This window comes from Gymnoscopelus braueri (genome assembly GCF_963280865.1).
Source record: "Gymnoscopelus braueri genome assembly, chromosome: 15".
NCBI classification, from domain to species: domain Eukaryota; kingdom Metazoa; phylum Chordata; class Actinopteri; order Myctophiformes; family Myctophidae; genus Gymnoscopelus; species Gymnoscopelus braueri.
The window spans coordinates 37,323,649-37,337,537 of record NC_137620.1 but is presented as its reverse complement, the minus strand read 5'-3'; the positions used below and the strand labels follow the sequence as shown (position 1 = coordinate 37,337,537).

Here is a 13,889-nt window from a genome sequence, read left to right as displayed (position 1 = left end):
GCAAGAAGATCATTCATATTAAACAGTTTTGAAAATTCATTCATTTTCCTGTGATGTCATTAAAAGGACATCTCATCTCAGGGGAACGGCATGCAATGGCTACATGTGGATCTCAGACTTCATGTGACCAGCCTGTGACATCAGTCATTTGTGATGTCAGTCATCTTATGACATATCTATGATGTATGACTCCAAACATGGGCAATGTTTCAGCCTGATTCTAACCTTTTCATCATAGTTTTAAAGATAAATAATGTTTAAAACATAATAGTATAAAATGTGATAGAAAATAATTCTGTGGCCTACTAGCAGTGGGTTAGCAAGAAAGTTGGTGCTGGTCGGTCAAACAGTTTGCAAGATTAGCTCCAGATATGTACACAGAGAGACAGACCAGCCCTCATGTAGACAGCTAGCCACCTGCAGAGCGACGCCATAAAACGTAATTAAAAATAGCTGTAGACTGTAAAGGGATGCTCACCACCGCACAGTCTCAGTTAGGGGTTTGAATCATCCACAGCGCCTCTGGCTTGGCCGGGCGTTACGGAGGTTTGTGGGTGGTAGGGCTGAGCAATATGACTTCAAATCAATATCACGATTATTTCAAAATTGTGCCTCAATTACGATTCACGAACCATAATAATTTTTTGGGTGAAAATAGCCGATCTACAAGCTCACAACGTGTCGCGATGTGATGTGATGTGTGTGTGTGTGTGTGTGTGTGTGTGTGTGGTCAATCCCACTAGAACAAACAAAAAACTATACCTACCTTGGCCTAAACATCAGCAGCACAGGGAACTACAACCAAGCTGTAAAGGACCTGAGAGACAAGGCAAGAAGGGCATTCTATGCTATCAAAAGAAACATCAAAATAGACATCCCAATTAAAACCTGGCTTAAAATACTGGACTCTGTGATAGAACCAATTTCCCTCTATGGTTGTGAGATCTGGGGACCATTAGCAAACCATGACCTTGAAAAATGGGATAAACACCAAACCGAGACCCTACACACAGAATTCTGCAAATCCATTCTCCGTACCCAGCGAAAAACACAAAATAATGCATGCAGGGCAGAATTAGGACGATACCCACTCATAATCAAAATAAAAAAGAGAGCACTTAAGTTCTACAACCACCTAAAAGAAAGCGACCTAGATGCACTCCATAACAAGGCACTCAGACACAGCGAAACTCTAGAGAAATGCCCCCTCAGCCAGCTGGCCCTGGAACTCCGGGCACAAACACAAACAGAGCCACGAGATAGAAAACCCATTGGACTAAACCAAATTATAAAACAGCAAAAGGAAAACTACCTGACACATTGGAAAGAAGCAACACAAAAGCAGAGTAAACTAGAATGCTATCTGGCCCTAAACAGAGAATACGCAGTGGCAGAATACCTGAGCACCGTGACTGACCCAAAACAAAGAAAAATCTAGGTACAGACTCAGTGAGCACAGTCTTGCAATCGAGAAAGGTCGTCACAGGCAGACCTGTATCCCGAGAGAAGACAGACTATGCACCCACTGCACACAAAATGAAGTGGAAACCGAGCTACACTTCCTAACCGTCTGTCCATTGTACCAAGACATCAGAGACACATACTTCCCACAGATTACAACCACACACGGAGATTTTGAAAACATGACCAATGACAAAAAACTCCCATATCTGCTGGGCGAAGTACAACAATGTGCAATCACAGCAGCAAGATTCGTGAGTTGCTGTGATAGGAGAAGGATATCAAACGGAACACAACCACCCTAAAGGCTAATCATTGTGTATATTCCTGCAGTATACCTGCACCCAGTGATCTTGGTACATAGAAATTGATCTATTGAAGATTCTGACTTTCAAATGTACATATTTTTTGTTTTGATTGTATTGCTGTATTGTTGTATTGTGCTTTCTGCTTTGGCAATGTAAACGTATGTTTTCTCATGCCAATAAAGCCCTTTGAATTGAAAAATTGAATTGAATTGAATTGTGTGGTGCACGTGCGAGTGTGTCTTTTGATCCATGATGTCTGGCTGCCCCCTCCGACATTAACCATGGTACTACTTTATGCATGGTTACACACATACAAAAACCCAACCACACTGGATACCACACACACACACACACACACACACACACACACACACACACACACACACACACACACACACACACACACACACACACACACACACACACACACACACACACACACACACACACACACACACACACACACACACACACACACACACACACACACACACTACAGTGAGAGTCTAGAGGAGCTCCAGTCAGATGTTATCATGCAGTCACTAGGTTCAGAATAGTCGTAGTAGCAGCGGCGGTGTTAGTAACAGTATAGTGTCAATAGTAGCTGTAGTAGTAGTGGTAGTAATAGTATGTATAGTGGTAGTACAGGTAGTGCTAATAGTAGTAGTGTTAATAGAAACAGTAGTACCAGTATTGGTAGTGGTGGTGGTGGTAGTAACAGACAGTACTGGTTGTAGTACAGTAGTAGTGGTAGTAGTACTACTAGACTGAGAAGGAGTGATAGTAGTAGTAGTAGTAGTAGTAGTAGTAGTAGTAGCAATATTTAAGTATTAGTAAACTGGCTTTCTGTATTAGTACTAGAAGTACTAGTAGTTGAATTATTAGTAGTACTTGTGTGTGTGTTCCCAGAAGAAGGTGAGATCTACATGACTATCCAAGGTACTGTAAGACAACATATGTCATACTTTCTATCTTCTTTCATCTTATCTTTACGTTATGAGTCAGTATAGTTGTCAATAACTGAAATGTTTCTATTTTTTGTAACTTCAGTTTAATACGGAGACAGATTGTGCAAACAAAACTGCAAATAAAAAATATTCTCATTCTTGCTTTAAAGCAGTGTTTTTCCCACAATCCCTCCGTGATTCCCCAACTTTCATTCCTAAGGGTAAATGTACTGTATAATGGTTTATTGTAATAACTATAGACACATCAACACTTTTTTACAGTTGAAAATGTGTAATGTTTGTCGAGCGAAAGCGTCATGCAATTAAGTATAACGTTTCTGAGGATATCAAAACGAGACTGAATTCGAACTATTAACTGTTGTTACTCTTAAGACAGGTGAGTTAGGACAAGATTGTCATACACAGTCAAATCCTCAGTGTTAATGTATCAATTTGTAACTTTGAGAGTGTACGAATGGAACCTTAAGGTTCCATTTAGTTCCATTTGTCCACTCTCAGAGTTACATTTCCACTGAGGATTTTGCAGTGTAGTGGAGTGACATGCAGAGCTGGCCAGAAGGCAGAAAACTCTCTCCAGTACGGTAAGACAATGGGAACTAAATCTCTCCAGTAAGATGACCCTAACCGTCTTCACCTCACTGGACCCACTATAGGTCAAAGGTCACAGGTCATGTGTAAGAGCAGGAAGCGTTTTTGCACAGCATGGATGCTTAACACAACAAGACACATGTTTCAGTGTGTGTTTGTACATAGCTGTACAGTTTTTAACTGGTGTGTGTGTGTGTGTGTGTGTGCGTGTGCGCGCGTGCGTGCGTGCATGCGTGCGTGCGTGCGTGCGTGCGTGCGTGCGTGCCTGTGTGTGCCTGTGTGTGTGTGTGTGTGTGTGTGTGTGCGCTGTCTGAATGATTCGCATGTTGAGTTATTAAAGGTATTGATGCATTATTGATGAGTTTAATAAGAAGCAGTAATGACAGATGATTGAATAATTGATCACACAACATAATGAGCGTGCCGCTTCAACAGAGGACTCATCACACCAGGTAAACACCTACACACTGGGCTCCTTCTCCAAAACATGGAAAAAGAAAACTACCACATGTGCTCAGTGGAGCACAGACTAGAGGCACACCCCCTTTTGGAAGAAGGGATCATCAACCAGTTGAACCCCATGCAGCATCCATATTCCGGGGTGTCAAGTTATGCACCTTTTTGTGAATAAACCTTTGGGCCAATTGACATGCAAAGGGTATCAGTTCTTCCTTGGCCCGTGAAGAACCACACTACAAAGTTTTGTATAAATTCTTTCATAGCTTAACAGACAGAAACACAGTCATGTATTGCTGTACTCTCCAGATGTCATGGCGGTCGTCTGTGCGTGTTTCTAAGTTCGGCCGTGCTTATGGCAAACCCGCCACCAAGGACCACTGCTTTGACGGGGTGCCAATCTCCCGCGGTGTCCATGACAACCACTACTGCTCGGCCAATCCCTGCTTCATCGCCGTGGTGACAGAGTGCGCCGGGGGCGGGTCATTCCTGGTCCTGCCTGTCCGTCATGTACGTACTCTGTCCACTTCCTGTGTTGGCTCGTTGATTTGGTTTTGACTTTCCGCCATTTTTGTAGTTTCCCCTCTTCCTTCTTCTTTTACTCTTCTCTGCGCTTTTCTCTCCTCTTCCATTCCTTTCCTCTTTTATCATTTGTTCCCCTCTTTTCTATTCCCCTCGAGTAATTCGTTTTCTTGTTTTAATAGTTTGTCTTCTTTCTTATCCATCATTACTTCTTCATTTTCCTCCTCTCGTCTCCTGTACTGGTTCTCAACTTGAGGTCCGGGGACCACCAGGGGTCCAAAAGAACCCTTACAGGTCTGTAACTCTGAGAGTGTACACAAATGGACCCCAGTGGTCCATTGGTACACCCCACTCAAGGACCGGTCTTTGAGGAGGTTCCATGGGGTCCCCAGTCCCCACTCACCAGCTAAATAAACGACTGATAGTTAGGAACCAAATGGACCCTTACAAGTCTTTAACTCTGAGAGTGTACATTTGTCTCTCTCTCAGACAGGTAGAGTGGACCCGCTACAGTCCAGGGTGTGTGGTCACAGAGGCAGAGTTCTGGATGTTAAATGGAATCCATTCAACGACTACAGCATCGCCTCCTGTTCTGAAGACTGCACTGTACTCTATCCGTTTGTATATTTGTACTTAATCGAATAATCGAGAAGTGCATATATATATATATATACACACACACACATAGTGAAAATAGCAGATCTGTTCAAGGTTCAAGGTTGTACTTTATTGTTACATCTTGTGTACAGGTACATAAGAGTAAAACGTACTCAGAAGATCCGCTATTTTGTGTGTGTGTGTGTGTGTGTGTGTGTGTGTGTGTGTGTGTGTGTGTGTGTGTGTGTGTGTGTGTGTGTGTGTGTGTGTGTGTGTGTGTGTGTGTGTGTGTGTGTGTGTAGGTGAAGATCTGGGACATTCCAGTGTGTGGTGTACAACACAACCTCACCCAGGCCAGGAAGACTCTGATTGGACATTCCAGGAGGGTGGGGCTTATTGAGTGGCATCCAACCGCCGAGGACCTCCTCCTTAGCGCCGCCTACGACTACAAGGTCAGTCTTACTGGTCAGTGGTCAATGCCAGTGTCAACTACAAATCATTTAGTGACGGTTAATGGTAGATCCCAAGAACTGTCAGAATTGTTAATATTAACAATGTGGTTTACTTAATATTTTTTGTAAAGTTTAGACACTGTTAGTATGGTTAAGTTGGCCCTGTCAGCTGAATTCATCTATTTAAAATGCAATTCTGAAGTGATGGTCTTATATAAATACATACAATCCATGTTGTTTTGAAGTGGGCAGTTGCACAATTTCCATATAAAATCATACTTTTAAAGTGTCTACCTCCTCGCCGAGAATATTCCAAATCCAGTTGGGGGTCCTTGACCTGAAAAGGTTCGAGAACCAGAACTCTCCTGGACCAACTGCACTGCTACCCTGTTAGCCCGGGCAATAATCTGCCTGGCTGGCACCATGAGGTACTGATTTTGAGGGGTGTGTCCCAGCAGGTGTTCCTGTGGGACGTGTCTCAAGGCGGGGCGGTACTCAGGTATCCTGTGCGCGTGGTCCTGGCCCCGCCCCCCCTCCACCCCCCCGCCTCCGAGATGCTGATAGTCTCCGCCTCCTACAACACAGACGGCAGCAGACTGGCCGTCGCGTCCAGAGACCGAAGGATACGAGTTCTAGACGCGCGCACTGGCCAAACCCTTCAAGTAAGAGAGTGTGTGTTTTGCGCGGCGCTCGGGTGGCGCAGTGGTAAAGTCCCTGCCCACCACCACGGAGGTTGTGGGTTCGAATCCACCGTGGTGCATCCGGCGTTTGTCGTGGGGAGGGTGATATCAGTCATTGCACGTATACTCCTAAGGGCTGGGGGCGGCACCTGTCAGTGGGGAGTGTTGGGCGGGAGGATCTAGGACGAAGGCTCTACGTCCTCCTGGTGGGGGCTCCTCACTGGCAGGTGAGTCAGTAGGATACGACAGCAGTGACAACACAGAAATGTGTGTGGGGAGGAATGAATTGGCATAACGACTAAATTGGGGAGAAAAAGGGGTAAAAAATGATTGTCTACTCTTGAAAAAACAGCAAAAAGAAACAACAACTGTGTGTTGTGAGTTTGTAGATCGGCTATTTCTGTGATGCAACACCGTCGTATCACAGCTTTATCCCTTTTTTATACTAGTAGTATAAAAGTAGTAGCATTAAAAAAAACGATATACTTTGTCCCACAGGGGTCTATAGTAGGCCTCCTCCTCTATCTCTTTGCTGAAAATAGCTGATCTACAAGCTAACAACGCACGCGGTGTGAGTTGGTAGATCACCTATTTTCGCCGAATGTTCAATGTTGTGTGTGTGTGTGTGTGTGTGTGTGTGTGTGTGTGTGTGTGTGTGTGTGTGTGTGTGTGTGTGTGTGTGTGTGTGTGTGTGTGTGTGTGTGTGTGTGTGTGTCAGGTGTCCAGTAATAAGGAGCACAGGGCCAGTAAGGTGTTGTTCATTGGGGATCTGAGGATGCTGCTTTCTACCGGCGGTTCACCATGGAAACACAGAATGATGGCCCTCTGGGACCCGGTACACACGCACGTTTGTATTACTATACTTGTGAGGACATCAACATTTTAGGACAACAATTTTATGAATGTCATTTTCATATTTATTTTACCATTTTGACTCTAACCATAAAGCCGAAAATAGCAAAAATATCAAATTGTAGGATCTGCTATTTTTAGAGCATAACACAGGCACACAACTTAATATAAATCAGGCATAACTCCAAGTCTAACCCCTAAACCTAACCTCTAAATGCCTAATCATAACCCAAACCTGAATATTGTTCTAATTTGCAAAATCTTAACCAACCATAAAACAACCATTGTGAGGACCAGGAAAACGGTCCGCACAATGTCTATTTATCAAATTCTACTATACTTGCTGTGGGGACAATTGGCCCTCACAAGTATAATAACACAAGTGCACACACACATACACACATGCAAGCATAGTAGCTGTTGGGCAGAAACCTTGCTCCATGTGTACGTTGTAGGAGGACCTATCAGAACCTCTCTATGAATGTGTACGTTGTAGGAGGACCTATCAGAACCGCTCTATGAATGTGTACGTTGTAGGAGGACCTATCAGAGCCTCTCTATGAATGTGTACGTTGTAGGAGGACCTATCAGAACCTATCTATGACTGTGTACGTTGTAGGAGGACCTATCAGAACCTCTCTATGAGGAAGACCTGGACGGATCGGCCGGAGTTCTGTTCCCCTTCTACGACCCGGACACACACATGCTCTACCTGGCTGGGAAGGTAACACACACACACACACACACAGACACACACACAGACACACACGAAAACGTGCATTTAGTCATATATCTCAACTTTTCCACAAGATACACACGGCTATTTTACACCCTCTCGATACGCAACGGTAATGGCAGAACTGAACCGAACTCCCTTTAAAGGGATAGTTCACCACCAAAATGACTTTTTTTCTATCGATTACACACCCCATGGAGACTTGAATTCATGGAGATGTTTTAGTTTTTGTCGCATTCCTAAGCCAATAATTTGATGATCGGCAGCGGCTCCGGTAGGAGACTCATACTGGAGACATTAGCATCTTTCCGCCAGTCAAAAATCTCCATGAATTCAAGGCGTGTGTAACTGATAGAAAATATTGATATTTTTCAAACAATTTCAAAAATAGCAGATGTACAAGCTCGCAGTGTGGTATAAAATAGTATAAAATATGGTTAAAATGATGGTGACGCTATATTAACTCATTTTGCCAGGGACCCCCTCGTACCCCCCAAAAAGACCCCTGGGACCCCACTTTGAGAACCACTGGTGTATGGAATATCATCCATTGCAGGGTTAATTGTGAGTGTGTTGTACTGTGTGTGTCTCTCAGGGAGATGGAAACATCAGGTATTATGAAGTGAGTTCAGAGAAACCCTACGTGACCTTTCTGACCGAATACCGCTCAGTACTGCCCCAGAAAGGCCTGGGTGAGACTCACACTCGCACACAAGCAAATACAATACACATAGAAACATCTGTATTGACCCCTGACCTTTGTGTGGTGTGTAGGGGTGATGCCAAAGCGAGGCCTGGATGTCAGGGCCTGCGAGGTGTTCAGGTTCTACAGACTCATCACCGACAAGGACCTGGTGGAACCTCTGTCCATGATAGTACCACGAAAAGAGGTAGAGAGAGAGGGGGGGAGGGGGGGTTCTCACACATTTTTAAGAATGAATTTTCTAAACTTTTCCATAACTTTTCCAAAGTATTTTACCCCATTTCCAGGCCTATAGCAATCATATGGTGCAATAATGAGGCTATATACACCAGTGTTCCATCAATGCACCAAGACAGACTCAGGCAAAGGTGTCATGTGACAAACAGAGCAGATCTACAAGCTAACAACGTATCACGGTGCAACATACAGATGTCTGTTGTAGATCCATTATTTTTTCTCACGTGACTTCCTGTATACATTAGGCCACACGTATTTCACGTGATACTATAAATGTGGTGGGGGGGGGGGGGGTAAATGGATAGAGAAAGAGACATGAGATGGAGAGGGATGAGAGAGAGAGCGTGATGGTGGAGAGAGAGGGAGAGACAGAGTCAGAGAGAGTGAGTGATGGATAAATCCATCATTATTTTCATCAGTCTCCTCTATCTTTGCACACCACTTCTTTCTCTGGCAGTCGGACAGTTTCCAGGAGGACTTGTATCCCATGACGATAGGAAACCAGGCGGCCATGACGGCTCAGGAGTGGCTCTCTGGGGTCAACAGAGGTCAGTCACGCATGGAGCCACAGACCAACACATTCTCATGCCCAAAGGCACACCTTTGACCAAGCGGCTATATTTGTTGGGATGAGAATAATAGTCATATTAAAACAAAACTTAGCTGATTCCGAACGGTTGTCTGGTGTTATCGGACATACAGAATGTATACGAGGTCAACATTTTGTGGAGAAGAAATACGCAGAAAAATAGAGCATCTTTTCCAACACTAAATAAATGACCTCATCAGAACAATAGGATTCAGGTTCAAAATTGGTTTGAAAGTTTCCCTTTAAAATAAGTTATTTGTTGAACATTTCACACACAGGTGATTGGAATGTATGAAGTTTAGATACTGTATATTTATATACATAAACAGCAGCCACGTACAATCTACAAATGTACACATAATGGCCTCAGAGCTCTAGAGCAAGGCACTTAACTCATTGAGTGCCAATGACGTCGCAGACGTCACGTTTTTTCATTTTGAAAAAAAAGGTTCAGAACCCAAGATATGATGATTTGAAGATTTGCTGCTCCATTCACTTCTTGTTTAACTTTTTAACTGAAAAGGCTGTATCTCGGCTCCAAAGCACTTTTTTTTTACAATGTATTTTTGGCCTTGGCACAGGGGTGATATAGCCAGAAATATTTTTGGCACTGAATGAGTTAACCTCCGTGTTTGGGGTTCAGTGCCTGCAATTCCTCCGGCCTGTCGTAGCTGGGAGTGGAACAGGCAACCTCTCTGATTCAACCTCCCCACCTCTAGGTCACTGCCAGCATCACACACAGAAAATAGCAGATCTACAAGCTCACAATGTGTCACGGACTTGCTTTGAGCTTGTAGTTCTATAATTTTTGCATAAATTAACCATTCATCTTAGGTTCCATTTCCTCTGCCTCCAGGCCCTGTGCTCATGTCCCTGAAGCCTGGGGCTGCAGTAACCAACCCCTACCCAGAAACGCCTCCCTTCAAGGGGCACAGCCCCCTCAGGCTCCAGAGCAGCCCTTCACTTGGCCCGGGACCGGCTAGGACAGGTCTGGGATCAGTGCAAGAGGTGTGGTACACAATGTTCGGTATTCATAATGTGTAGTACAAGTCTGTCATCATCATGATTCTCAACCTCTTACATTTCAAGGAACTTTGATACATGTATTATACCACGGACCTCCACTTGATCTTCTAACAACTTTTTTTATTGTTAGTCAAGATTCTGTCACCTGGTTGGGAATTCATGTATTGTCTAAGTACTGTAGGTATTCTTGTATTTCTCTAGTTGTATTTACAACATACCAATCATTTAGCGAAGGACCCCTGAAGGACCCCTGGGGGTCCCTCAAACCCACGTTGAGAACCATTGCACTAGAATAATGGGGATAGTCTACTCTAGAACTTTGAAATTTTAATCATGGTGCCAAAACAATCAGTTATATATTGTGTTCGTGATTTGCATTCACACCAACGCATACAGAGAAATCAAGTTGAAAAGGTTTGAGCAGAGATGTCGATGGAGCAGTTCAGTGGCAGGACATGGAAATAAATTCAGTTTTACACAACTTGGTTGAATGCTCGATTCTGATTGGACAAACGGCATACTACAGTTTATTTCTCAATGGCAAACTGTTATTCTGCCTCTGTTTATGTTGCAATGGAAGTGGAAATGTGTCACTTAACAGCTTGTTTAATACAGTAATCATAAGTAGCTATGTAATAAGTGTAATAATATAGTGTAATAATATACAGCTTTTGTGTTGGTCCTGAAACAAACACACTATATATTAGTAAGTAGCCGTGTAAACCCTTTCAAGGTAGTCGTTTCTTTAGCAATAATGACATGCATGCTTTATTTTCCAACAGCTATTTTCCTCCTGATTTCATGTTTCGTCACCCTCTGCCACACATTCTTTTACATGTTTGCCAGCAGTCACACTCACAAAGAAAGCTAACACTGTCCCCTCATTATCTTTTACACACTACATCGTTTCATCTGTATGGAAGCTCTTTACTAGGCTACATGTGTATGTTGAGTGTATTTATATTAGTGTGTCAATATATTAGCTGGGGACCCCCTGAAACCCCCTCAAGGACCCCTGAACCAATGTCATAAACGAGCAATACTTTTACACACCTACAAAGATACGTTAAGCAAAGAACACAGAGGACTTCTGCAGTCTTCAAATACAAAATAAAAGTTTTAATGGGAAACGTTTCGGTTATTTCAAAGATGACCTGATGAAGGTCTCCAGACCGAAATGCTGTTCCCCATTAAAGGGATAGTTCACCCCCCCCAAAAATATTTTTTTTTATCGATTAGCCACCTCATGGAGATTAGTCACCCCATTGTTTTTGTCGCATTCCTAAGCCAATAATCTGATGACCAGGCAGCGGTTCCGGTAGGAGACACAAAGGAGACTCTTTTGTGTCCTACCGGAACCGCTGCCAGTCATCAAATGATTGGCTTAGGAATGCGACAAAACCAGAAAAATATCCATGAATTCAAGTCTCCATGGGGTGACTAGTTGATAGAAAGAAAGTAATTTTGGGGGTTAACTATCCCTTTAAACATTTTTTCTTCATGACATGGAATTGATGAGTTAAGTGTAGCGTTTACCTCGGTTGTGTCTCTGCCACCTTGCCAGGCGTTCCTGCAGGAGCAGCTGTCCTACCAGGACGCCAAGTACCCCAGGGAGGTGAGTGATCTGTCGGGCTGGCAGCCAGACGAGACCCAGGCTCTGACCTGGGCCTACCACTGCACCCCCCACTGCTGTGAACCTGCAGAAAGACCACCACCCAGGACAGAGAGCGAGGTGAGAGACACTGTGTGTGTGTGTGTGTGTGTGTGTGTGTGTGTGTGTGTGTGTCTTTATCTCCAATTTAAATGTGAGTTTATGTGGGTGTCTTTTACTGTAATGTGTGAGAAACCATGTGCATTATTATGCATCTCTTCTGTGCATAAGTGTAATCTCAAGGTTTTCAAAAGATTGCATAGCCGTTTCCTGTTCAGTTTCACATAGCTTCGCTTCATTGGCTTTGCAGCAGATTTGAACCAGAAACACACCTTCATACAGTATGCGTTTCAAAGAAAGCAATAGGAAACTGAAGTGGAAACAGCAAACAGGTATGCTACCTTCTGAAACCAGGGACTACAGTACAGTTCTGCACAGATTACAGTTCTGCACAGAGCCTATGGCAGTGTGCATTGTATTACATGCAGCATGTGTTTCAGCTCCTGCAGGCCTTCTACAGACAGCAGGATGAGATCAGAGAAATGCAGGAGCAACTGGAACAGAAAGAGGTTAGCGCGCGCACGCACACACACACACAACCTCTTTATCAGCTGTACAACCTAAAAAATCTTTTTCATTAGACTAGACAATTACTACACCAATACTTAATGTGCTGTGTGTGTGTGTACGTACCTAATTAGAGCCCAACCGATAGATCGGTTTGGCCGATATATCAGCCATTATTTGATTAGTACTTATTTTTTTCATCGGTATAGGCACTTACGCAGCCAACGTGTCTTGAGTTTTAACCACTTTCAACTGGCCGTTCCAATTTTGGGCATGTCATCATTATATAACATACATAATTATTAAAGTTTTCAAAAAAATAGCAATTCTCCAAGCCAGTAGATCTGTTGTCAATGACTCTCCAAAATCGGGGGTTGGTGGCTCGTCTTGATGAGCACAGACTCTGATCAGCAAGCATTACTTACTTGCACAGCTAAAATGGATCAGTGAAACAGAGTGGCTACAGTGGCTACTGGCTAGTGAGAACTTGCACAGAATCTTTAAAAACGTGCACCTAACATATACACACACAAAACGGTTTCCGTCTCTTCTACAGGAGAGAATCAACCAGCTGGAGCTGGAAGTTAAGAACGGCAGGAAGAACTTCAGAGCTACTTTCTGAGAATCAACAAATCAGCTTCCTCCACCAATCACATTTCTGACCAATGAAAACGGCACTTCCCGATTCACAACAGACTAGCATGTGTCATTTTTCTCTGTATAGCGTCTTTTGTCTGATTCCTCCAATCAGCATGAATTTCTGTTAGCACCGTTATATCAGCAAAACAATAGTTTGCCCAGTGTTCAGTTGCCACAGCAACAAGTCATGACAAAATGAAAGCTGAACTTCAAACAAGCAATTCCAAATAAACAAGAAAAGAAATACTGTCTTGTCTTTAAACCTTTCTTTGTTCTAATTCTGTGTCCACACAAGCAGCTATAGAAGCTCCAAAATCACTGTTGAAATGTTAAAATACGCTTGTCGACTTTTCTTTCCATCAAGTGTGTGTCTGTGTGTGGGAGCGGCAACCAAGAAAGAATATAAAGGAAAATATTAAGGCTTTACGTTAAAAACATCAGGTAACTGACGGTAAGAATATGCCCCCCATCCAACCCCCATTACAAGCAGGAATTGTGTGGGGAGAGAAGGGGAGTGGAAATGGTGAAACAAGGCTCTTGACTGCGTCATTTGGTTTTATAGCTTATCAAGCAACAAGCATCAAGTTTGGCTTCAATTAAAAATGACTTGTAACCCATTGCTTTTCTGCAGCTAGTATGAACGCACGCAGCATAAGGGATTCTTTCCTCTGGTGGCAAAATTGCCATTCAAATAAGAGCGACCAAAAGCACATTTAACAAAACCCAAGGTCTTTACACCCTGGGGGGGGGCATGACAAATACGTTTTTAATGTCATTTAACATTAAAACTATTCAGTGGTTCTCAAACCTATAACTATAGACACCCAAAAAATCCCATGGGTGTCAAAAAGTAAAAC

At 43.3% G+C, this 13,889-nt stretch overlaps 1 protein-coding gene across 1 annotated transcript; it reads left to right on the top strand.

Annotated features, from left to right (window-relative positions):
• Nucleotides 1-4,069: 4,069 nt before the first annotated feature.
• On the top strand, nucleotides 4,070-13,145 carry LOC308101506 (coronin-2A-like; the record flags this gene model as incomplete). The annotated part of the gene is made up of 13 exons (XM_080450925.1): nucleotides 4,070-4,291; nucleotides 4,793-4,909; nucleotides 5,203-5,352; nucleotides 5,811-6,014; nucleotides 6,751-6,867; nucleotides 7,504-7,608; nucleotides 8,216-8,312; nucleotides 8,395-8,510; nucleotides 9,018-9,108; nucleotides 10,006-10,157; nucleotides 11,740-11,907; nucleotides 12,327-12,395; nucleotides 12,950-13,145. 13 exons carry the CDS (start codon nucleotides 4,070-4,072, stop codon nucleotides 13,013-13,015), a joined length of 1,674 nt encoding a protein of 557 aa, XP_080307051.1. The 3' UTR covers nucleotides 13,016-13,145.
• Between the last annotated feature and the right edge of the window lie 744 nt (nucleotides 13,146-13,889).